This window comes from Bombyx mandarina, chromosome 04 (assembly GCF_030267445.1).
Source record: "Bombyx mandarina strain Sakado chromosome 04, ASM3026744v2".
NCBI lineage: Eukaryota > Metazoa > Arthropoda > Insecta > Lepidoptera > Bombycidae > Bombyx > Bombyx mandarina.
This window is the reverse complement of record NC_143211.1, coordinates 9,657,355-9,682,279: the sequence shown is the minus strand read 5'-3', so window position 1 is coordinate 9,682,279 and position 24,925 is coordinate 9,657,355. Positions and strand designations below refer to the sequence as shown.

The 24,925-nt window shown below is 39.2% G+C and overlaps 2 protein-coding genes across 5 annotated transcripts; one reads left to right on the top strand and one right to left on the bottom strand.

The window, feature by feature from the left end:
* The first annotated feature begins 2,879 nt into the window (after window positions 1-2,879).
* On the top strand, window positions 2,880-22,993 carry Megf8 (multiple EGF like domains 8). Of its 2 annotated transcripts, XM_089727033.1 has the most exons (23): window positions 2,880-2,897; window positions 3,063-3,306; window positions 3,992-4,183; window positions 4,263-4,489; window positions 4,658-4,849; window positions 5,026-5,125; window positions 5,223-5,659; window positions 5,796-5,960; window positions 7,493-7,629; window positions 8,074-8,307; window positions 9,621-9,757; window positions 10,232-10,457; window positions 10,882-11,420; window positions 11,490-14,214; window positions 14,287-14,721; window positions 14,815-14,979; window positions 15,060-15,631; window positions 16,578-16,829; window positions 16,906-17,189; window positions 17,289-17,536; window positions 17,613-18,268; window positions 19,494-19,654; window positions 20,387-22,993. In XM_089727033.1, the coding sequence occupies exons 2-23, from the start codon at window positions 3,136-3,138 to the stop codon at window positions 20,517-20,519; spliced, it is 8,388 nt and encodes a 2,795-aa protein (XP_089583159.1). In that variant the 5' UTR covers window positions 2,880-2,897; window positions 3,063-3,135; the 3' UTR covers window positions 20,520-22,993. The 2 variants fall into 2 exon arrangements, with proteins under 2 accessions (XP_089583159.1, XP_089583160.1); XM_089727034.1 differs by lacking the exons at window positions 2,880-2,897; window positions 3,063-3,306 and having other exon boundaries at window positions 4,075-4,183; window positions 4,240-4,489.
* Window positions 22,982-24,505, bottom strand: LOC114247821 (transcription and mRNA export factor ENY2). 3 transcript variants are annotated; one of them, XM_028180875.2, is made up of 3 exons: window positions 24,348-24,505; window positions 23,431-23,497; window positions 22,982-23,354 (listed from the first exon to the last, which is right to left on the bottom strand). In XM_028180875.2, the coding sequence occupies exons 2-3, from the start codon at window positions 23,487-23,489 to the stop codon at window positions 23,132-23,134; spliced, it is 282 nt and encodes a 93-aa protein (XP_028036676.1). In that variant the 5' UTR covers window positions 23,490-23,497; window positions 24,348-24,505; the 3' UTR covers window positions 22,982-23,131. The 3 variants fall into 3 exon arrangements, with proteins under 3 accessions (XP_028036676.1, XP_089583161.1, XP_089583162.1); XM_089727035.1 differs by having other exon boundaries at window positions 24,309-24,502; XM_089727036.1 differs by having other exon boundaries at window positions 24,337-24,502.
* Between the last annotated feature and the right edge of the window lie 420 nt (window positions 24,506-24,925).

The following is a 24,925-nucleotide window of genomic DNA, read 5'->3' as shown; positions in this document are numbered from 1 at the left end:
GTGAGTTCGCGCGGGTAGGTACCACCACCCTTCCTATTTCAGCCGTGAAGCAGTAATGCGTTTCGGTTTGAAGGGTGAGGCAGCCGTTGTAACTGTACCTGAGACCTTAGAACTTATATCTCAATATGGGTAGCGCATTTACGTTGTAGATGACTATGGGCTCCAGTAACCACTTAAAACCAAGTGGACTGTGAGCTCGTTACTCATCTAAGCAATAAAAAAAATCTACAACGTAAATGCCGCCATCTACATTGAGATATGAGTTCTAAGGTCTCAGTATAGTTACATTTTTTAAATTTTATTTACAATTAGACGATGACTATTTTCGAGTAGGTATGTCTGTAATAACGTTATTTTCATTATATCATTGCCATCTTGGTCGATGCAATTAAATCGAGACTATGCGAGTTTTTTGGTGAACTGAAATCTGCAGCCGGATCCGTATACTTGATCTTAAAAACTGGTACTTGACATAAAAATAGCACCACCCCACCTTTTCCCGTAGATTTCGTAAAAGGTAACTAAGGAGTTCAATGTAGAATGAGTTTTCTGAGTAATATACTCTGACTAATAATACAGCGTTTTGCGATGGTTAGCTGCCATTTACTGTAGGTAGGGCGTATGGTAAGTCCGCACGGGTTGGTACCACTATCCTGCCTACTGCCACGAAGCATTCCGGTTTGAAGAAGCATTTCAAAGTGGGTGGTGGTATTTAACCCAATGAGTTTCTCGCCGGATCTTCTCAGTGGGTCACGTTTCCGATCCGGTGGTAGATTCGCAGAGTCTTTAGGCTTAGCTCTTGCTAGGGCCAGTGTTAGCAACACACGCGGTTTGAGCCCCGAGAGGTCACCTAAACGCTAGGGTAACGCTAATATAGCCTCTCAAGCCTATCAGCATAAATAGGGAAAAAAAGTGGTATTCACGTTCTATAAGACAATAGAATGGCCTCCGATAACCCCTTAACACCAGATAGACTATGAAACGTACATTTACCATATGCGCCATAAATTATTTAAAAAAAAGATATTTCACTGTTAAAATTCCGAAAACCGCACCATTGCCAAATATTTTATGATAGACTTTTTATTTGAATTATAAATAGTATATAAATAAGTCACGTTGTTTATTTCAAAAAAAGCAGCGTAGTTATTGAGAGTTTCAGGATATACCTATTTCTACTACGTTTCGCATGACGCTACTTGTTTAATTAACCAACAGAAACATAATGTGACAAGAACGTTAGTAGATGCCTAGTAATAATTATACTATCGTCAAATTGAAACAATTCGTTTTTTTCAACTAAAGCTATACTATAGTTAGACTACATAAATTTGTTAAAAGTTCAAAATAAATTTATATTTATTAAATTAATAATTTATCATTGCAGTTTGTATTATTTTATACATATTAATGTACATTAGTAACAGAATTAAAACTTTTTGAAGATAATAAAAAAAATTGCGCGAATCTAAACACTTGATTAAACCATTAATGTATATTCACATGAGAATGGCAGTTTCCGAATTTAAATATACTGTAAAATGGAGGAACGTAACTACAGAATCTGTTTTTGGAGCAAAGTTCTCTATAAAGAGGAAAACATTTTCAAGAACTTATCACCTTGTATTTGCATACTTTTACCTACCTGAGGTACCTACATTACTTAACAAAAAAAAATCAGCAATGAAATTTTTTTTTCCGTCCCATCATCGAAGGTGTCATTAGTAAGTTATCGTCTGTCTTCGTTTTCGGAAGCGGTCTCCTAGCATCCAGTATAATTAGCACTTCTATCCTTAGATCAGATCTACAATACGTTACAACCCCGCATGGAAGGCGTTTTTTTCCGGTTTTTTTATTTTTTTGTTTATCTCATATTTTCTGTTCAATTCGTTATCTTGATTCAAATGGTAGGCAGTCGCTTGATATGGCTTTGCACGCCATTCAAAGTCTATCAATGTTGTCTTTTTGTTTTAGAAAAAATGTTCGAATTTGTATTTTAATGAAAAACAACTTTATGTTTGCTTTTAAAATGTGAAATATAGTTAGTTTTTTTATTGCTTAGGTTGGACGAGCTCACAACCCACCTGGTGTTAAGTGCTTACCGGAGCCCATAGACATTTACGACGTAAATACCGTCACCCACCTTGAGATATCAGTTCTAAGATCTCAGTATAGTACAACAGCTGCCCCACCCCTCAAACCTAAGCGCATTACTGCTTCACGGCAGAAATAGGCTGGGTAGTGGTACCCACCCGTGCGGACTCACAAGAGGTCCTACCACCAGTAATTACGCAAATTATGGTTTTGCGGATTTGATTTTTATTACACGATGTTTTCCTATACCGTGGAAATCAATCGTGAATATTTGTTAAGTACGTATTTCATTAGAAAAATTGGTACCCGCCTGCCGTATTGGAACACCAGTGCATCGCAAAATACGAATGCACCGGACATCTACGATTCTGAAAAGTATTGCTCTTACTAGGGCTATTGTTAGCAACGTCCTCAGGTTAGAGCCCCGTGAGTTCACCTACTCGCTCGGTTGCGCTGGCATATCTTCGCAAGGCTTAAGTAATTAAGTAGGAAAAAAATGCTATTCTTTTATTTTTTCTTTGTAAAGACACTAACGCCTATGAAGGTGAGATAGAGAGATAAATCATAGTTTGTTTGAGGTTTTGTGACATTTAAATGAAAATAAAAGAAAAAGTTAATGTGAAAAAAACTAAGGATCCCCTAACATGTTTAGTTTCGGAATCTTTTTCTTTTCTCCTAGCTGCTATAAAAAAATTGAAGGTAATTAACCTTTTTTATCTGTGGACCTTATCACAAATGTCAAAATGCTGTGATGGTTCTGTGAATTGTTTATTTGTAAGAAACGCTCATTAGAAAGTAATAAAGTAAGCTCAATGCATAAAAATCAAAATTCAAATGCCAATAAAATTTCGAAGTAACCAACAGTAAAGAAAGTTCAATAGTCCAAGAAATCATTGTCGCATTGTGTCCCAAGTGGTTAGCCTTGAAGTAGATGTCACATAATAACTGGTGTTTATTTTACATTTTAGTTAAATTTATTGTCTATCCACGATTATATGGCTTTGCAATTTGACTTATGTTTCGCGGGTATCCGGAAAAGGCATGTTTCGTCCAAGAGTTCGGGAAAAAGGAGTAGGTTTAGTAGTAGTCAGCTGGATTGGATTGATCGTATTGTGCGCCGCGTCTACTTCACCCTGCGACAAGACTCGGCGAGTTTTCACGGCGCAGAGCGGTATTATCACTGACGGGCCTAGCACCTCTAATTACACTCAGGTGAGTAAATATATACGAGTACAAGTTTTTTGAGTAAATATCCTAGAATACCTCATGGGCCATCTAGTATTAAGCGGCTATCCTCCGACACCGTCACATGAATGCCACCTTTCGATGTAAGGTCAAAGTTTCAATTGTTTTGAATAACGTAAACTCTACCCTTCAAACCAAAATACTTTAAAAACTTTTTGAAAAGACAATTTTGAAATTAATTGTAAAGTGACAAAATCATTAATATTCAAAATATGAGTTTAACAACACAGTAAGCAGTTATAGTGGAAATATTTGGATGGCTGTATTTAGTACATTTGCTATAAAAACTTGACCATTACACTACAACTGGATTGAAATGGATTCTAACTAAATCATATCTAAATGCATTTATTTTATTATTATTTATAAGACATAGCACAGTCAGATGATTACACTTGTAATCTTGCATATTAGGGTGTAGATGTCTTTTAAATGTTTGCTGTTAAATTTTGATTGAACAAGATTGTTAAATATTCATGTAACTATACTGAGACCTTACAACTTATATCTCAAGGTGGGTGGTGCATTTACGCTGTAGATGTCTATGGGCTCCAGTAACCACTTAACATCAGGTGGGCTGTGAGCTCGTCCACCAATTTAAGCAATAAAAAAAAAAAAAAAAAAAATCTACTGATTTAATCTGTATTTTCAGGATTCCCATTGCGAATGGCTTATCAAGGCAGCTAACAAAAGTCAATACATAACATTGAGCTTCATTCGTATGGGCACAGAATGTTCCTATGACTATGTTTTTGTTTATGATGGAGATTCTTTTGATGCTCCACTGCTCGGTAGTTTTAGTGGGAAAACAGAACCTCAAAACGTAACTGCTTCTAGTGGATATGTGAGTACAATTGAAACATTTACAAAAACAATTACAAAAAATCTAAGTTTAATCAGAACATTAACATAACTTATTTCAGATGTTAATACTATTGTACAGTGATACAAATTATGTATTAGATGGATTCCGTGCAGCGTATGCTATACACAATTGCCCTAATAACTGTACTGAAAGAGGGCTCTGCATTTCGAATGAATGTTTTTGTGCCGGAAATTGGGGAGGGGCTGATTGTAGTATTGAAATCTGCCCTAACAGTTGCTCAGGCAATGGGGAATGTGAAGGTGCAAAGTGTGTATGTAAAAAAGGGTAGGTATGTTTAAAATATCTACTTCTCGAGGTAAAATTACAAATAAAATTTCTAAAATTATTTATCTGAAATATGCATGTATTACTGAATAGCAGCTATTTATTTTGAAAATTAAAAATCCCACCATCTGTAATGTCATTATAAACTCAAAATTCTTTTGACTGCAGATATTCTGGTGAATCTTGTACCTTAAAGAAAAATGACAAAGAAGGCAATAGTTGGCATTGGCTCTCTCGCTCTGAAAGCGGCATGACAAGACGGGCAGCTCACACTGCCATTTACGTAAACCACACAGACTCTTTGTATGTGTTTGGAGGATATGATCTGAATAAAGTGTTAGGTTCACTGGAAATTTATAGGTAAGATCGATAGTACTGTTTTTACAGATCAATTTGTTCTGTTATTTACTTTCTATATGACATTCCAATATTTAATATAGTGGTGGATCTGATAATTGTTATTGTATTTAATGAACAGTATTAGATTTGAGTATTTGATATGAGGAACTGAAGTGTTAGTATAATTTTTATTTTAGGTTTTCTACTAGTCAATGGTATGATGAAAAAGGAAAAATCTTGCATAGGAATCCAACTGATGAAGATCGTAACAAATATCTTCTAACTTTATTTACCAAGGTAATTTTCAATAATGAACTTGCACATAATATTATTTGCTTTGGACCTTTAAATACCAGTTTCTTCTGGATATGTTATTTTAAAAATTCTGTTTCAGAGCAACTTAGGTGGCAACTTACTAGTTGGAAATAAGAATTCTATTTTAAATACAGTTGTTTCATCATTCATGAATCATGACAAATCAACTTTACCGCTTATGTACTCACATATGCCTCCGCCGTTTACGGAAACTTATTTACATTTTACTGAGCGACCTGATGCTATGTCAGAATCGAATGTGACTAAACCAGAACCAAGATATGGACACTCAGCAGCTGCTTATGGAAAAGGTTTTGCCTTGTATGGAGGAAAATTATCTGACGGTAGTTTATCTTCAGAGCTGTGGTTGTATGATGCAGAACAAAATAAATGGTCACTAAGAGCACTGAACTCTTCGTTTACACCACCTGGCTTAACTCGACACAGCCTCACTGCCGTAAAAGATGAACTGTATTTGTTTGGAGGTAGTACCGTGGACGGTGAATTTTCTGCAAGGTAAAATAGTGTTTTAAATTATAATATGATTTCTACAGCAAAACTGTTAGGTAGTTGAAATTTAAGTCTTATATCACATAGTTTACGGCTTAATATCAAGTGACCCATAATATTAACAAGTAAAAGTGTTTTTCAGAATGTTCAAAATAAAATTGGGAGATGTGAACAACGAGAATTGGGAGATGGTCCAGGTGAGGGGAGGCAAAGAACTGGATGTCCGAGTAGTCGCTCATTCCGCAGTCTACCATTCCCATTCTAACTCCATTCTCGTGTACGGAGGCGTAGTGGCCAGTGTCGCGAGGTAAGGATCCATGTCGCGCGCCAAGGTCAGAGATTTAATTCGAACTAAATTGTTATTTATTGTTAATGCCAAGCCACTATAATTTTCCTATTAGTAACTATCAGTGTCCTTTGAAAATATAATAAATAACCTTGTTTTAATTTAATTGAACGTCACTGTAAAATTTTCTTTGAGCTACTGAAACTTTTAGGGCACGTTATTTTTTTTTTAATATTTCCTCAAAAATTCCCATTTTATTCAAATTTACAAGTTCAATTTATTAGAACTTAATTATTATTATAATATCAGAACATTGTACAGCAAACTTGGATGCTGTCTTCATATATGGGTATTATTTATATAATGTAATTATTGACCGTGTATTACACATAACAATCTAAGTACGCTCATATTTTTAATGCTTAATATCATAAAAACCAATTAGCTAAAAGGGAAACTGAACACTACATTACCGAGGCCATCACAACACTACATTACGTAGGTTGAATAGGAATATACCATTGAAATTACCGACGCCATCTTCAATGGTATATTCCTATTCAAGGTCTGAAATAGGATATCACAGTTGTACACAAACATAAAATGAGGTAACATGATATATATTAAATAGATGTTGAAAATTTGGGACAATTACTAAATATGACCTAATACGTTCTTAACAAATTAAACTTTACCCCCTTCTTTGAGTCAGAACTTATTGGTCTATTAATTGGTTATTACTGTAACTATTTGGTATTTAAGAATCACTTATTTGCTATAGGGACTTGTTGGTTGTGTATTTAGGAGCGCTCTCGGGTGATAGCAGCTGTTACTGTTGTAGTAATACGATCTTTTTGTGGCAATGTGTCATGATTTCCTCTTTTGAAAAATGTTTTCATCTTAATACAAAATTTAAAATTTTGAAAAGAAAATACTTAATGACTATAAATTTTAATGACATTAATAGACATAGAATTAATTTATTGCCAGTCGAATGGTACGAAGGTCGCGTTATGTTAATTATAGGTGATTTAAGTAAAATGGACAAATAATTGAATTGAATAATGATAAAAAGAATTGTGATTTTAAGTTGAATTTCATGTTATCTTATTATCAGTACCACCAGCTGGGTCATAATGGATCTGTACGTTGTCAGTAGCTGATTTTTTTGTTTTTAATAAAACCAATTTGCTTAGTAAATATTATTATTAATATAATACATGTACTCTTTAATTGATTTGATCAACCTCTATAAAGCTTTAAGATAAAAGAAAGTTCTTGGCGACGTACCGGGGTACGGAATCGTTCTGGTTTCGCGACGCATTCCACCACTAAAATCTGGCAATGAAAAAACTGTCATTTAAGAAATAAAGGATAGGCACATAATTTTTCATGACGTCACTACCTTTAATGTGCGAGCGAGATGCCATGATATTTCACCCACAATTTAAAATATAGTCTTAGATTGTTATTCAGAATGAACTTTCGTCGAACGATGCAATAAAACATTAATTTTCAATATAATTTAAGCTCAATACATATATTTGTTGCAGGTTTTCGAAACTGTCAGACAGGATGTTTGCTTTCGACATAGATTACAAACATTGGAGTGAAATACATTATCCTAGAGCACACTTGCGCGACACTTATGTGCCACGAGAGAGAGCTTTCCACACCTCGACTATTATAGGTAAACATATTTAAATTAACATAAAAAACAGTGTTTTAACAAAAAAGAAAACCGATTTCACAAAATCAATGAAAATAAGAATTTCATCAATGTAGTCGGAAGTCAATTAAATATATCTTGATAAAACTTAAATGAGAACACATTCGGTTCGCCTAGAAAAAAGCACCGAGTAACACATGTATAAAAATTCGGTAAAAAAAAATTTTTTTTTTTATTGCTTAGATGTGTGGACGAGCTCCTAACCCACCTGGTGTTAAGTGGTTACTGGAGCCCATATACATCTACAACGTAAATGCGCCACACACCTTGAGATATAGTTCTAAGGTCTCAGTATAGTCACAATTTGATAATTTCCTCATTTTTTGAAGTTGATAGTTTATCGTTTTGACATTTGTTTTCGTATTGCCTCGAGTGTAAGTGAAATATATTTTTTTATACGCCCAGGTAATTATTTGATCGTTTTCGGCGGTTATTCACATCGGCACAACAAAGACGAGATCTGTTACGACAGTCAAATGTATATTTATCATTTGGGTTGTCACTCGTGGATACCTTTAGATGTATTAGGTAAAACTCGTAAGCTGTATCCGAAGAAGCAAGGAGTGTTCGCTCACGCTGCTGATCTGAAGCCGCCTTCGACTTTGCTTATTGCTGGGGGATATCACGGCAACGTAAACGGTAAGACATATTAATAGAACATTGTTTACAAATTCAGCACTTTGTCTTGCTTAGTCGTGCGCACATGGCTTATGTTGCAAGCCAGATTTTGTTTCTTTTTACTTGTTTTTTTTATTTATCTTTTTAGCTTGTGATGTGTATTGTGTGCCTAATAAATAAAATAAATATAAATAAAACCTACTTTAATAGCACTTATTGCCAGTACTAAAAAAAACACTATATTGATGTTTTGTATGGTAGAATATGTTTTTAAACAGTTAACAGACTTTTTGGCGGGAACGCGAGGAGTGAAGTTGTGTGATTTGTTTTATTTTGTCTATTTAGTGTTTCTTCAGGTTTAAATGTGTAATAATGGTGGTTTATTAACTGTTTAATATCTGTGAAAGTGCACAAATGTGGGAAAATGAAACAAAGCTGCTGGACCTAACTTCTCGGGTTCCTCCAAAAAGTCCACTGAAAAAATCTCAGTAAATGACCACCATTTTACTGCGATTATATTTCATCCCATATCATCTCATTTCATTAAATTTCATCCCAGTTGATTAATGTCTCAAATTAATCATCTTCATTTCATTTCACTCCATATTATAATTTTTCATAAAATTAAGAAAATAAAGTAAAATAAGACATGCCTTAAAGGTCTTAGTTACCAGGTCATAAAATCTCTTAAAAAAAAAAATTAACAGTTAATCTAGTTCATGCTTTGTGTTGACTGTGTCTAAATATATTTGTTCAAAGTATTGATATTTATGCTTTTCGAAACTAAACAAAAATATGTATTAAAAGTCGAAAATGTGATGATAACGATCAAAGTAGTGATAATGAAACCAAAACCGTCTTGTGAGCCCGCGCGGGTAGTTTTGTTATTGCTTACATGTGTGGACGAGCTCACAGCTAACCTGGTGTTAAGTGGTTACTGGAGCCCATAGACATCTACAACGTAAATGCGCCACCCACCTTGAGATATAAGTTCTAAGGCATCAGTGTAATTACAACGGCTGCCCTATCCTTCAAACCGAAACGCATTACTGCTTCACGGTAGAAATAGGCAGGGCGGTGGTACCTACCTGTGCGGACCTACAAGAGGCCCTACCACCAATAAAAATTATCTCCACCCTGCTTATTTCTGCCGTAAAGCAGTAATGCGTTTTGGTTTGAAGGATGGGGCAGCGGCATTTATTTTGTTGATGTCTATGGGATTCGGTAAACATCTAACAACAGGTGGCCTGTGAACTGCACCTTTCTAAGCAATAAAAAAGGTAATACATATGTAGATTCGCTGCTAATTTCTTGTATGTTTTGTCCATTTAAAGGTGACCTATTAGCATTCGTAGTTCCCAGTTGGCAAGCGGGGATATTGAATAAAAATCCAGAATCCTCATGTCCGCGTCATCATTCGCAACCTGAATGTCTAGCCGATCCTGAATGTGGATGGTGCTCTGCGGATGATGTGAGTAGATTTGGTTAAACAAAGCAAATAATCAAATGAATAATACATATTATGTTCATACATAAAAGTAATGAATATATCAAAAGAACACAAATATATTGATGGTAGGACCTCTTGCGAGTCCGCACAGTTAGGTACCACCGCCCTGTCTATTTCTGCCGTGAAGCAGTAATGCGTTTCGGTTTGAAGGGTGGGGCAGCCGTTGTAATTATAGGGAGACCTTAGAACTCATGTCTCAAGGTGTGTGGCAGTATTTACGTTGTAGACGTTTATGGGCTCCATTAACCACCAGGTGGGGTGTGAGCTCGTCCAGCCACCCACACAAAAAAAAAAAAAAAAGCAGTCTAGTCCAAATGAAAGTACCTAATCCAATAATCTGTGTAATTTTATGTTTGTGAATGTACTGTTATGAAGTACGAACACTTCAGCTTAAATATGAAGGATGTAAATAGCGATGTGTATTTATGTACTCAGATATGTTACGGACGAACGATTGGCTCGAATTGTACCACAAATCTGCAGTCAATACGTTGCGGCGGCATCTGTCCTGCTCTAGGCGATTGCCACTCTTGTCTCATCCACGGACCGCCGCTGGAAAACCAGAATGTGTCCCGCAAACCTCTTCCCTCAGTGAGCACGAAGCTCGGCCTGCAACAGTGTAACTGGTGCGTGCAAAACGCACGTTGCCATCACAAAGACGGTACTTACTAATGAAAATAATTTTGTGAAATGTATTATTTAAGTTAGCCTTTCAATCGTGTATATGTTGATGACGTTTCCAAAATCGTATATTCGGCTCTGTGAGTACAAGGATTGGACGGTTACACGGACCGCGCGACATTGAGACCTAGGTCTAGAAAACCTGATTTTGTCTAAATCTATATGGAATTTCGTATAATTTCACCTAGATTGATCAAGAAGATAGATTTCTTTATGTCTTATAACTACACCTGACAGTTCTATTATAAAAAATACGTGGTACTCAGATTTCACTTTCATTTTCCGATAAAAAAAAAATTAAAACGCTTGCTGGATGTAATGTTTTTATACAAACAAACGTACCTAACAAAAACACGATACAAGTGGCACATGTTCCAATACAATTTTTTTATATTTTGTTTCAGATAATTACGGAGTTTGCGGGGAAGACACGCCTTCCGAAAACCCGGGCTGGTGGGGACCGACCGGTACCGAAGTAACCACACCAGACGAGTGTAAAATTCTTGACAAAAGACCGGGTCTAACGTTTCTTAGATACCAACAGCCGGCCGACTGGAACCACCCCGACGGCGTGTCCGTTGTAAACGCGACCACCGTGGACTGGGGCACGGGGTCGGGCAGTAACCAACTGTTCATAGGAACGAGCGAAGCACATTTAAAAGGATGGCTCCACATCCCGCAACATTGGAATGGAACTGGGGAGACACTGCACGTATGCGCCGGGTATTCGAACGTTTCTATTCAATTAGGTGATAACTCAGATGCAGTGACGAACTTAACCGCGCAACCTTCAGCGTGTTCCCTCGTCGACTGGCCAATATTAAACCCGGGGAAGCTATCAGTAGATATGCATGCGAATGATTCTTTACACACCGGACTATACCCCTCGCATCATCATGCCAAAATGGAATTATTGCACAATAAGTCTCAGGAAAGTGCCAAGGTGAGTATACTCGTCGAGTCTGATCTATTGTTTTAACTAAGAATGTAACTAATCCAGTATCGATTTTAGGTTTTCACATTTGAATTTTTGGAACCGTTCTCCGACGGGCAATGCTCTAACTACGACAATTGTTTGCTGTGCTTATCTGATGCCGCTTGCGGTTGGTGCGAACTGACGAACCGATGTGAACCCAGAAATGCTGACGAGAAATCGGTGTGCGTCGTGGACGGCCAGTGGAGGTATCTCACATTGCTGCCGGCCGCTTGTCCAAACTGTTCCAATTACATAAGCTGCGAGCGCTGCGTGTCCGGCCCGCACTGCGAGTGGTGGGCGGACGAGGCTCGCTGCACGCGGCGCGGCCGGGCCGCCGGCGCCGTGCTGGACGCCGCAGACTGTCCGGCGCCGTGCCGCATGCGCCTCGACTGCGAGCACTGTCTCGACGAGCGCGGCCGCTGCGTCTGGTGCGAGGCCACTCATCAGTGCTTCAGCTTCAGTGTCTACACCAGTGAATATCAGTTCGGCTTGTGTCGAGAGTGGCTCGACCGGGCCTCCGTGCCGGCCGAAGAAGCCATGCGAAAATCCGGTCAGTGCAAATCTTGTGGACGCCACGCTCAATGTTCTACGTGTTTGCGTAGTATGGGTTGCGGATGGTGTCACTCGTTTGAGAACCCTATTAACGGCGCTTGTACTGAGGGCGATTTCACTAAACCTCATAACGATTGCGCTCTGTTGTTGAACGTGACCCCTGAGGACGCGGGGTGGGCGTATGCGCAGTGTCCGGACGTCGACGAATGCGGCCTGGGCCTTCACGACTGTCACGAGCATGCAGATTGTACCAACACGCACGGGTCGTACACATGCAAATGTAAACAGGGTTATATAGGCGACGGCAAAAAAAGCTGCGTCCAAACGTGTTACAATAACTGCATTCACGGGTACTGTCTCGGTGCTCCTCAATATAAATGTCACTGCGACCTCGGGTGGACCGGTGCCGACTGCTCTATTAATTGCGGATGCCATAATCATTCGACGTGTAAAGGTGGCGTCGGTCGATGTGACGAATGCCAAGACTGGACTGAAGGTAAATTCTGCGAGAGATGTAAACCGGGGAGCCACGGTAATGCAACAACCGGACAAGGATGTCGCCGGTGTGACTGTAACGATCACGGAGATGAAACGCGGGGCTTTTGTGATGTGACCACAGGAGAGTGTATTTGTAAAGACAACACCGAAGGACTGAATTGTGAACGATGTAAATCGAAATTTTACGGTGACCCTCGTCACGGTGGTCGATGCTATTATCAATGCGAACCCAGAGGCATGATCAATGCCTCCGAAATAGAGGGTATCGGATCGTATAAAACCGACCCTGATATAAAGAGTATAGGCCCCTCAAAAGAATGTTTGTGGATCATATCAGCGGCGGACGTCAAGGACGCTATCATTTTGTTTACTGTGAACTCGTCTACTTTCAACGTGCCGTGCGATGAAAACGCAGTTTACGTGTACGACGGTCTGGGCGGCGTTCCAGACATGAGTAATAACCAGCAGAGTCAATTGTTGGGTGTGTTCTGTAACGGCGCGTCTTCTGGTATAGTCGAAGCTAGAAGTGGAAATTTGACAGTACATTACAAACAAGGACAACCCGATCAGGGGTTCGAGGGTGTATATAAGATGCTGGCGTGCGATGGACATTGCGCTTGGCCGAGGGAATGCAGTAAACGTCATTGTGCTTGCAGGGACGGCTATGGGGGGCCGAACTGTGAATTCGAAATCTGTAGGAACAATTGTTCCTTGTCCCAAAACGCGGGTAGTTGCGACCTTAGCTACGGACGATGCCTCTGTAACGATGGATACGGTGGCGATGATTGTTCTGTTAAAATAGACAAAACGCAGTTAGTGTTCACAGAGCTATTTAATTCGGAATATTTATCGGACGGATTGGATCACCTCAGGAAAACTTTACCGAGATTCGGGCACACTTTAGTTGCCGATCGACGTGGATTGTGGATGTTCGGTGGATATTCACTCTCACACGGTCCACTTAACGATATCAGGTTTTTTGATACGAAAAATAATACATGGATGCAGGTTACAGTGGAAGCAACGCCGGATGCGAAAATGCCCGAAGGTCGATACTTCCACGCAGCTGAAATATATCATTCTAAACAAAATATTTATATCTACGGTGGTTTGAGCTTACAAGAGAAAAGTGGACAGAATAAGACTTTAGGTGATTTCTGGCAATTCAGTTTGAAAGATCAACGATGGGCTAATATAAAAAGCAAAGACGACAAGCCTCCACCTTTAGCTGGGCATACATTAACTTTACAAAAGTATCAAGACTACGAGAGCTTAGTTTTGATCGGAGGGTTTTCACTGGAGGGTGGGTTTATGTCCGACATCTGGGAATTCGATCTTGACCACGAAAAATGGGCAAAATTAAATTGCGAGGGAGCAAAACCAACGGGCATCATCGGGCACAGCAGCGTCTATCACGCTCCTTCGCAGAGCCTCTATGTTTTTGGTGGAATATTGTATTCTTATAACGGAACGAGTTTGTCGAATAAACTCTTTTCATTTCACTACCCTACTAAGAAATGGAGCGAGCTTCCTATTTTTCCAACTTTACATCACTATAACGATAATTTGCCACAAGCAACATATTTGCACTCTGCGGTCACAACGAATGATTACATGATAATATTTGGTGGGAGAACAGAGCCCGAACACAGATCGGACTCTTTGATCGCGTACGTCTATAGTTGCAATCAGTGGGTGCGCTTAGTGAAAGGTGGGTTAAACATTTAATAGTTTCCTTTGTACATTAAGATAAGAACGTGTTGATATAATTGCATATTTCCAGGTGTCAGTATTGTCGGACATCCACCTCCGCCCACAATAGCACACGCTATGGCCATAGACAGTGAAACGGAAAACGAAGGATACATTTATATAATAGGAGGTTGGACGGGTAGCGCTCATTGCCAAGTAACGCGGATCTCTCTGCCGGAGGATCTCTGTTCGCTATGGAGTTCCAGTAAAATGGAGTGCCGCAGTCATATGGGTTGCAGTTTCTGCAGCACCGGAAATTACACGAAATGCTACTCAGTCGACAAGCCGGGATGCGAGAGCGGTGAACGAGTATCAACGAATACGGGATCAGCGTGCGATGCCGAATTGGTATCTAGGCGTTCGTGTGAAAATTTCACTACGTGCGCTTCTTGTCTGGGCGCTTGGCCTTTGTATCCTGAAGAGAAGCCGGCGTGTAGGTGGTGTGAATCGTGTGCTGCGGCTGTGGGTAAGCAACTGGTTTAGGTATCATTGTTTGATGATTCAAATCATATTGTACATTTTAACACGTACAATCTAATAATTTTTAATACTTTTAAAGGCGAGTGTGTGCCGACGGATGAGTCTTGTACGAGTATGAAGTGTAACGCTGGCACGACGTATATCAGCGACGTAGGTCAATGTCCCGAGCTCAGATGTGTGGCGTCCGACTGCGATAGATGCGTATCCAATCAGTGCACGTGGACCAGGCACGCAAAGAGAGAAGGTATGGACTTTTGCTTACTGAATGATACGGTTTATTTACTACTAGTAGTGTGGGTTGATTTTCATTTTTAACCAATATAGGTCAGATAACGAGAGTGGTGGAAGACGCACAAGAATTATTTAATTGGACTTGTGTGTCGATCGACGAACCTGGACGCGCGAGTCTTCGGCCTACCACCAGGGAGGAGTGTCCCAGTCGCTGTCACCTGTTCGAAGATTGCCAATCCTGTTTGAGTTCAGAAGGAAGCGAGGGCGGTTACTCTGAATGTCACTGGGCAACGTATTTAGGCAAATGCATATCGCCTGCCTATCAGCCGGTGTATTGCGCGGGCGGAGTTTGCGGTTTAGTTTTAACGAAAGCGGATAAGAACAAGTGTCCGGCGCCGTGCGGGACCTTCGAGCAGTGTTCGGAGTGCCTGCACCACTCGCACTGCGGCTGGTGCGCTGTGGACGGCGCCAACGGGGAGGGCGTCTGTGCCGAGGGGTCCATCGACTCGCCGCTCGAGTACTCGGCGCGCACTACCTGCGCGGCCGTGTACGAAAGCGCGCACCAAACGAACAACACGAACGAAACGTTCTCGTGGCACTACACGCGCTGTCCGCCGGAGAACGAGTGCGAAAATAATCACCATCAATGTAAAGCTGAATCAGAGGTGAGGAATACGACAGTAGAACACATTCACCGAGACGTGGACTTTATTTACAGGCTTCGTCAAACAGAACGCGTACTTAGCGCTACGTCTTAAAGTCGCACTCTTTTCATGTCACACAAATTGACTAGATGAGCCTAACACTCCTTGACTAACGTCGAGCTCTTTTCATGTCACACAAATTGACTAGATGAGCCTAACACTCCTTGACTAACGTCGAGCTCTTTTCATGTCACACAAATTGACTAGATGAGCCTAACGCTCCTTGACGCAACGTAACATCCGCCAAATCATAGTGCCTTTCTATAGCAGTCTGAAAATTTAAAAGTATTAAGATGTCGAGTGATTCAGATGTGGCATTGTATAAGCATGGGTATTTTCTAACAAATTCTATAAATTTTTTGGGCATTATCCAGTACTTTAATACACATTCACTCGGAGGCTAAAATAAAAATTTTAAAAAATTACTACGCTTGAGTAAAAGTCAAAGCGACCTAACGCCGTGACAGAGCTTTGCGTACTTATAGCGCTGGCGTTCTCTTTCACAGTATATTACGATAGTAGCACAACACATCTCGGACGTCATCGTTCTTGTCGAACCCGTCGCTTGCGACGAAGGGCTCGACGAGTAAATTAACCCTCAGACACAGCCCACTGAGTTTCTCGGTGGATCTTCTCAGTGGGTCGCGTTTCCGATCCGGCGGTAGATTCTGCGAAGCACGGCTCTTGCTAGGGTTCGTGTTAGCAACGTCATCAGGTTTGAGCCCTGTGAGCTCACCTACTAGTTAAGGCTACGTTGATATAGCCTCTCAAGGCTCTCAGCTTAGGTAGGAAAAAAAAACCATCTCGGCGTTATGACGGTTCTGACGCGCGATAAGTACGCGTTCTGTTTGACGAAGCCTTAAAACATAGAATTATTTAATGTGAACATGTAACGTGTAATGTGTAGGTGTGCCGCGACCTGCCGTTCGGGTACGAGTGCGCGTGCGGGCGGGGCCACCGGCGCGCGGCGGGAGGGGGGTGCGCCGCCGTGTGCTCGCAGGGCTGCGTGCGCGGCGCCTGCGTGCAGCCCGACCTCTGTCGCTGCGAGTTCGGCTACGTCGGCGCCAACTGCACCATCCAGTGCCAGTGCAACGGACACTCCGACTGCGAGGGTCCCGACAAACTCGACAAATGTATCAAGTGTCATAATAACACCACCGTACGTATTGTTCCGTAAATGCACAAACAAAAGTTATATTCTGACCTGTTGTGATGCATTTCTTATGTTTCTGCAGGGTAATCAATGCGAGAAATGCATGCCTAACTTCGTGGGAGATCCGGTGAACAATGTCCAGTGCGTGCCGTGCTCCTCTTATTGTTACGGACATACGCTGAAGTGCACGAACGAGGGGGAACCTGTCTCGGCGGCTGTGGAGGGTGAAGAATTCTACAGAGACGCGGCGCCGTCCACACGTGCGCGGTGCGTGCGCTGCGCTAACAACACCGACGGCCAGCGCTGCGAGCGATGTATCGAAGGATACTTCAGGGGTTCCGAGGACTTCCGAGACCCTTGCAGGCCGTGAGTGTCATAATGTCATATTTAAGTGAATTCTTTAACTTTGAAAAAAAATCTAGTAGAATTTTATGTACACTTACCGGATGTTTTTTTTTTGTGTAGGTGCGAATGCCACGGTCACGGCGACACGTGCGATCCCGTCACCGGCGAGAAGTGCAACTGTGGTAATAACACTGAAAGTGACGTCTCCTGTCAAACTAGCAGCTCAAGCAAGAATTCGGCACAGGAATGCTGGCGTTACCAGTGCGTGAAATGTAAGGACCTATACATGGGCGACCCGAGGAACGGACATCAATGTTATAAAACGATTAATATCGAGAATCGACTGTGCTTTGACGGGAAATCCATTGGTAAGATCAGTTTCGTTGTTAACGTTAACATTGTCGATGTTCAATAATATGTATATTAAATTTAATTTTGTTCCAGACGAATGTAAAATAAAGCCTCGACCTCTGTTCCCCGGTCAGACCGTATTCTTTGCAGTTAATCCACGTTATATGAACGTTGACATAAGAGTTATAGTAGACGTGACCCAGGGCTCTGTCGACTTATACATGAGTCCGAACGACAGTTCGTTCGTCGTCTCGGTGAACTCGAGCACAGGGGCTCACAACGTCGAGCTAGATCCGACGTACTACAAGCACGAGCCTTTCAGGAAGATGCCGACGTTCGACGAAGACGAACCCGAGAAGCCGCACATGTTCTGGTACTACGACAAGATCGAGTATCTGCTCGCGGACTACACGGCGAAGGACCTGGCAACGTACGTCGCCATAGACCGGAGGAACGTTCTGCTGCGAGTCAGGAACCTCCGCAATCGGCTCGTGCTCACCCTGCCTCATAACATCCACGACCTCGCGCACACCAAGTTCTACATAGTGGTCCGTTCGCGGCACACAGACGACGGCTCCGCTAGTTACGGCGTCGTATATTTCCGTCAGGACCAACTCCACATAGATCTGTTTGTGTTCTTTTCTGTGTTTTTCTCGTGCTTCTTCCTTTTCCTCGCCGCTTGTGTTGTCGCGTGGAAGGCTAAGCAGGCGGCCGACGTGCGACGCGCCCGACGAAGGCACGTGGTGGAGGTAAGTTGCTAGCAAAACTCATTCTTTTTTTTATTGCTAGATGGGTGGACGAGCTCACAGCCCACCTGGTGTTAAGTAGTTACCGGAGCCCACAGACATCTACGACGTGAATGCGCCACCCACCTTGAGATATAAGTTCTAAGGTCTCAAGTATAGTTACATTATACAGTTACATATGAGTCGTCTATTATCAAAGGCGGCAATCTGTACATTTGGACAAAAAAAATTTATTGATATGTCAATACAGATTTATTTGAATATCATCGTCTCCTTCAAAGAATACGGTTCAAAACCTGCATTAAATAAAGGTTAATAGTTAACCTGTTATTTATCTAAGATGTCGTTCCGAAGAGTTTTGTGACTGCCAATGGAATACAAAGTCAATAATTCGTTTTTCTGATTTACTAATCATTGTCCAAAAGTCAGATTGCCGCCTTTGATAATAGACGACTCATATAGTCTTAATGTCGATAAATTCGCCTCATCAAAAATTAAGGCATTTTCTCCTTTATTTATGTATGGTTCGAGCTCACTTGTGTCTGGTATTAGGAAGCTATCACTCTTGGGACGTAGAGTCTTAGTTACGTTGTATAGCAGAACGGCTACCTGCCATCCGAACCAGGAACGCGTGATGTTTTCTTTTTATTGCCCCTTGTAGGCAGACGAGCATACGGCCCTGGAGCATACCTGATGGTGAGTGGTTACCGTCACCCACAGACTTCGGCAATGCCAGGGGCAGAGCCAAGCCGCTGCTTACTATGCCGTATTTATGCTAACGTTTATAGTTTTAGGGTATTAAAATATTCAGAATTACAGATTACTTTTTTTCAATCGAGAGCATTCTTGACTCGCGTCATGAACGTATTTTTATTTACATTTTTTATTTTTTTTTATTGCTTAGTTGGGTGGACGAGGTCATAGCCCACCTGGTGTTAAGTAGTAACTGGAGCCCATAGACATCCAGAATGTAAATGCGCCACCCATCTTGAGATATAAATTCTAAGGTCTCAATATAGTTACAACGGCTGCCCCACCATTCAAACCGAAACGCATTACTGCTTCACGGCAGAAATAGGCAAGGTGGTGGTACCCACCCCCGCGCACTCGCAAGAGGTCCTACCACCAGTAAACATTAACAATATTTATGTTTCCTCGAATACAACTTTTGTTTGCGTACGAGTATTCGGTGAATTCTCAATTTATGTCATGAAAGTGTATTTTGCAGATGCTACATATGGCTAAACGTCCGTTCGCGGTCGTGACGGTAGTCTTAAACGGCGGAGTGACGTCATCAGGGGGACGTCGGCGCCGCGGCCCCGACCTGCGTCCTATCGCCATCGAACCCACTGGCGACGGGCGGGCGGCCGTCACTTCTGTACTCGTCAGGTAAATATCTTATTTCTTCTCTTTTGCATTAAATATAATACAGAATACGTACAAAAGAAAACCAACTTCAACAAAATATAATGAGAATATCATTAATGTGGTTAACGTCAATTAAATATGCATTAAGAATAAATAGCTTAAAAATTAATAATAATAATAATTTATAATAAATTTTAAACGTGACCTGTTGAGAAGTACTATCTATACTCTATACTATAATATTATAAAGCTGAAGAGTTTATTTGTTTGAACGCGCTAATCTCAGGAACTACAGGTCCGATTTGAAAAATTTTTTCAGTGTTAGATAGCCTATTATTTGCAGAGGAAGGCTATAGGCTATATAACATCACGCTAAGACCAATACAAGCGGAGCACTGATAAAAAGTGTTTCAAAATCGGGATTATTTTTACCTTTTGAGAGCTTCCGCTGCGTGCGCTGCAGAAACTGTTAAAGTTTCGTTAAAATAATGTATGACAGGATTGTTCCCCTTTAAAAGATCTAAAAAAAGTCTGCGACAGCATGCTCGCTATAACGTTTTTTATAGCCTAACCAAGTTTGTTCTAAAATAAATCATTATTTGTGAACTATTCCACGCGGCCGAAGTCGCGGGCAAAAGCTAGTCTTTCAAATAAATAAGTAATCATCAAAATCGGTTCACCTAGATATAACACACATAGACAATTGAGTGATACCGACGAGAATAGCAATATATTATACCGTGTCGTGCGCAGGTTGCCCGGAGGTGCCCGCGCGCCCGTGCGGATGGCGCTAGCGTCGTCGCTGGTGGTGGTGGGGCGCACCGCCGCCCCGCGCCCCCGCCCGCGCCGCCCTCCCCCGCTCGCGCGTCTGGCCGCGCACACCTAGCATCACTGCGCCGCCTGTCACCGCTGCGTCTGTCCGCGCCACGACATCCAGCTTCATCATATGTGAGCGATGCCCTCGGTGGACTGGCGGCCTTTCGAGACCCAGCTTCAGCTTGGCGCACTAAAATTACTATCGAAGAATACTTTCATCATTACGGCCCGATCACAAACAGTGCGCGCTGTGTTTCGTCATTATCGAATTTCGGATGAACTGTACAAAATATTTAGATTAAAAATGACTAAATGTATCAGGTTTAATTATGTAGACGTGGTAAATGTACCTGGAGAATAGGTGTCCCGAAACGCATATAACTAAAACGTGCGGATCAGTTTAAGAAATATCACATAGTTGTTACTCTGTTGCTCGATATAAATATATATTTTCAGTAATGGAGCCAAAGGAAATTTATATAGGTCGTGTGAGGCGCGCTGGTTGTGAAACTGCAATTATAGTCGCTATACATACTGTTTTGTTGTTTATTTCTAAATTTTATTATATATGTTGAAAAAGCTTGCAGAACATTTTATATTATTATATACGTAAATGAAATCGCTACGAAACTGTCCAAGTAAATATATTTATAACAGTTATTCGGCATGTGTAACCGGATTGGGAAAACTTGAATGAATGGTTTCAGCGTCATAATTTTTTTTATGTTCCTACAATTCAATGAATCTCTTATGATGTGATTATTTTATAATATAATAATTAACGATGGTAGCTACGTTAAGCCAATTGTTTGATTTAGGACATTTTGGATGAACGTATCATTGGCAAATATACAATGTAATGATTTTTTTAAATTATTTTTTTCTTTCAGTAAATTATCATGGCAGTTTAAATGTTTTACATTCTTGCCCTTGATTTAAGAAGAAGGTAATCGTTTTCTAAATGTCCGAATTTTATTTGTATATAAGTAATCAGTACCTAATTATTATTTTACAATTATAAGATTTTGCACAATTTTCTCTTTAGATCTATAACCGTCCTCAGAGTGGTGTCTTCAATATATATTTTATTAATGGGTTTATGTTAACTTGTTTATTGATTAATAAAAACCTTAATATTTTATTTGAAATCAACTGACAAAATATTACATTCGAATATTTCAATCGCTTCTAAATTTTATGTAAAACAATTTTGGTAATGTATTGTTCTACTCGCAATTGCTCATTGATTATTTAAATTTATTTACAGAATTTTATGGAGGTATAATTCTCAACGCATAAAATGAATTAAGATAGTTAAATGTAGTTATAATGACAATTTTTAAACAAGTACTGAATATTTTATTATGCTATTTTAGTTCTACTAAATAATGTTTTTTTTTTAAATAAAATGTCCATATCCAAATTACATTCCACTAAATTGATAATGTACATATTGTGTAATTTATTAATGTGTAGACAGATTTAAAATCAGGTGTCAAAGAGCTTTAAAAAAAAAATGTGTATAGGGAATTGCTCATCGATTAAATTGGGATATTATTGGTATTATTTTACAATGTATTTATTTGTATGGCTTACTCAACCTAAAATTACTTTCAATAACAATGATACTTTTCTTTGCACTAACTGTCATAGTGATAATTATTATAGTAAAATAATTAAGTTTCATAAAAAATATTGGATCTGATTTGATAGTCTATTTGTGCAGTGATTAATTCATATAAGTTTCACATTTAATTTACCATAGAAAACTGTAAAAATATTATGTTGAATTTTTAGAAACTGTTGTTCACAATCAGTATAACTAATATCTTTATTTTGTTTCGGTACCATATCGATGCAGATTTATTGTTGTCCTTGATTTGTTGATCTAGTCATGTGCTGATTTAAAAAAATGCCTAAAAGTCATTTGCTTTAATAAAATTGAATTACAGTAGCAGTGGGGCAAGTTTCTTAGTGCCAAATATAGTCGTGCCCAGGGCAACTTTAAAACATTAACAAACAGTAAGATTTCGTATAATATTACAATGAGCTCAACTGCATCGATATCTGATGATTTATTGCATTTCTACAAGCAATTAGAGTTGATATTAAAACATAAGTTTAATTGACATAATATGTACAATATAACATGCCATGCATAAGAATTAACTCACTTGCTCAAACATATAATTTTAAGAAATATACCGCTCACTTTTCATGAGAGTAAATAAAATTTCATCTGAATGTATACATTTTGTAATTCTCTTGAGTTTTTTTAAAAGAGCTTAGATAATATATGATAGGATGGACATTCTCAAATTAGAAGTTATGACAAAATAAATGAAGATACATAATGACAATTCATTATCATAGTTAATGAACTGTAAATGGGCCTTTTGTGTCTATGACGTAATAATTAACTATATCCTCATGACATTTGTAAGACAATGGCAGTATTACGTGTAAGCAATATAATATTTTTGTTTGATTAACACAAATGTATAATTAATGTTTATAAAATAAAATATACTGTTGTTTGTAAAATATGTTTATTTATTTATTCTTACACATAATAAAATTAAAATAAAGATAATAATTGTTCAAAGTTAATCCCTAACCCTGACTTCAGTCTGAAAATTATATTAAAAATAGCACAACACAAATTTAATAAGGATTTTATCTTTATTGGTCTTTCTGTGTGAGTAGATGGGTTTTAATTTTCTGCAATAATTCTTTTTTCACTGAATCTGGCACAAGTGCTCTAGCACGGGGAGTCACCTTTGTTACTAAAGAATCAAATGTGATGTTTCCGCTCTCATTTTCTTTCACTATGTCTCGACATAGCATTCTGACTTGATCTCTCCATCCACATTCTATTAATCTCCTTCTCAAAAGCTCCTTAAATCTAAAAAAAATATGGTTATTTTGTGAAAATGGTAAGTCAATTTTATCTTATGTGAAGCTGTATACTACTAGTTTACCTTTCTCGATCTCCACTGAGAATTAAACGTTGGTGTGCAATGGTGTTATTCACAGTCATTTTTTTGCCTGAAAGATATGACTCTCTTAAGTTATAAATCTGCATGTTAATTTTTATAGGAAATAGTCTCCATAAGTACATATATAACATGATCCTGCTATTTTTGGAATGAGGCAAACTTTCTAATCTGAGTTGGGCAGCAGTCTGAGTTATATACAGTATAATTAAGACCTCAAGTGTATAGTATATTATATATATCATTGTGGTGGTTTGGTGTATTCAGGTAGTGATGTCAATAATATGAAGGATAAAGCGGGTCATGAATGCACTTATGTATGAGTATTTGAAAATTAATGGCTAAATGAATTAAGTAATCGATAAAGAAAATTTTAATATAATTAGTTAAATTGATTTAAAAATTATTATATTTTTATTTGACAAATTATTTCTTGAATACTATTAAAATAATCATTGTTTTTTGAGTGATTTAATTTGTATATTGTAATTTCATACATTTGTTACTATGTCCGGATTCTACTAAGCCTAGTTTTGTTTTTTCAGATAGTTGTTGTAGTAAAGCTCACAGACCACCTAATAGTAAGCAGATCAGAACTCAAAGAAACCATGAAATTAATGTTGTCCATTTTGATGCAACATTATCCATTTTTTACTTTACATTTACTTTACTATCCTTTTACTCTACTATAGAAAATATTGATAGTTTTAAAGTGATTAAAAGTAACTACAGTTTAATGCCTTAACATGTCGAAACAATAGATTACTTCTGTCATCTCATCAGTTTAGGGATCAAAATTACTAAAAATGCTTGCTAATAAAAAAGCTAATACAAAGGCTTTAGAAAAAATATTTAAAACCTACAAATAGATATTTTGTTTTCAATTAATACATTTACTCTACCAGGGATGTCGCTGCGTTTCCAATATTTTTCCAATCTGTTTCCTAATTTTTAATAGCTCTCAGCTGTTGAAGTATGACTACAAATAGTACAATACAAAGTCAGAAGTTCGACAGTAAAATAAACTACCCTTTTGTATGCAAGTAACACTGTAAGTAATAACAACATTATGTCAGCTGTCAAGCGGTACAGTAGTAGTTCTATTTTTCCAACTGGAAAGGCAGAGGTATCATACCATACGGCCTAATCTTTTATATATTTTTATAAGTAACTAATACAGGGTGGGCCAGAAAGGCGTGCGACTTTCAAAATCACATTACTCGCGACAGGAAAGCGGGAGCGGGGTGCGGGTAGTGGGGATAAGTTCCTTGGTTCTCGGAAATTCAGTTGCCATGGAGCGTTTTACCGGTGAGCAGCGTTTTTGTGTAAAAGCGTATTACAAAAATGGCGATTCGGGCACTATTGCGCGGCGTTTATTTCGTTCTAAGTTTAATTTACATGATTTAAACCAATGTCCGAGTGAAAGTGTGATCAGATCGTGGGTCAGAAAGTTTGAGTCTTCGGGTTCGATATTAAATGA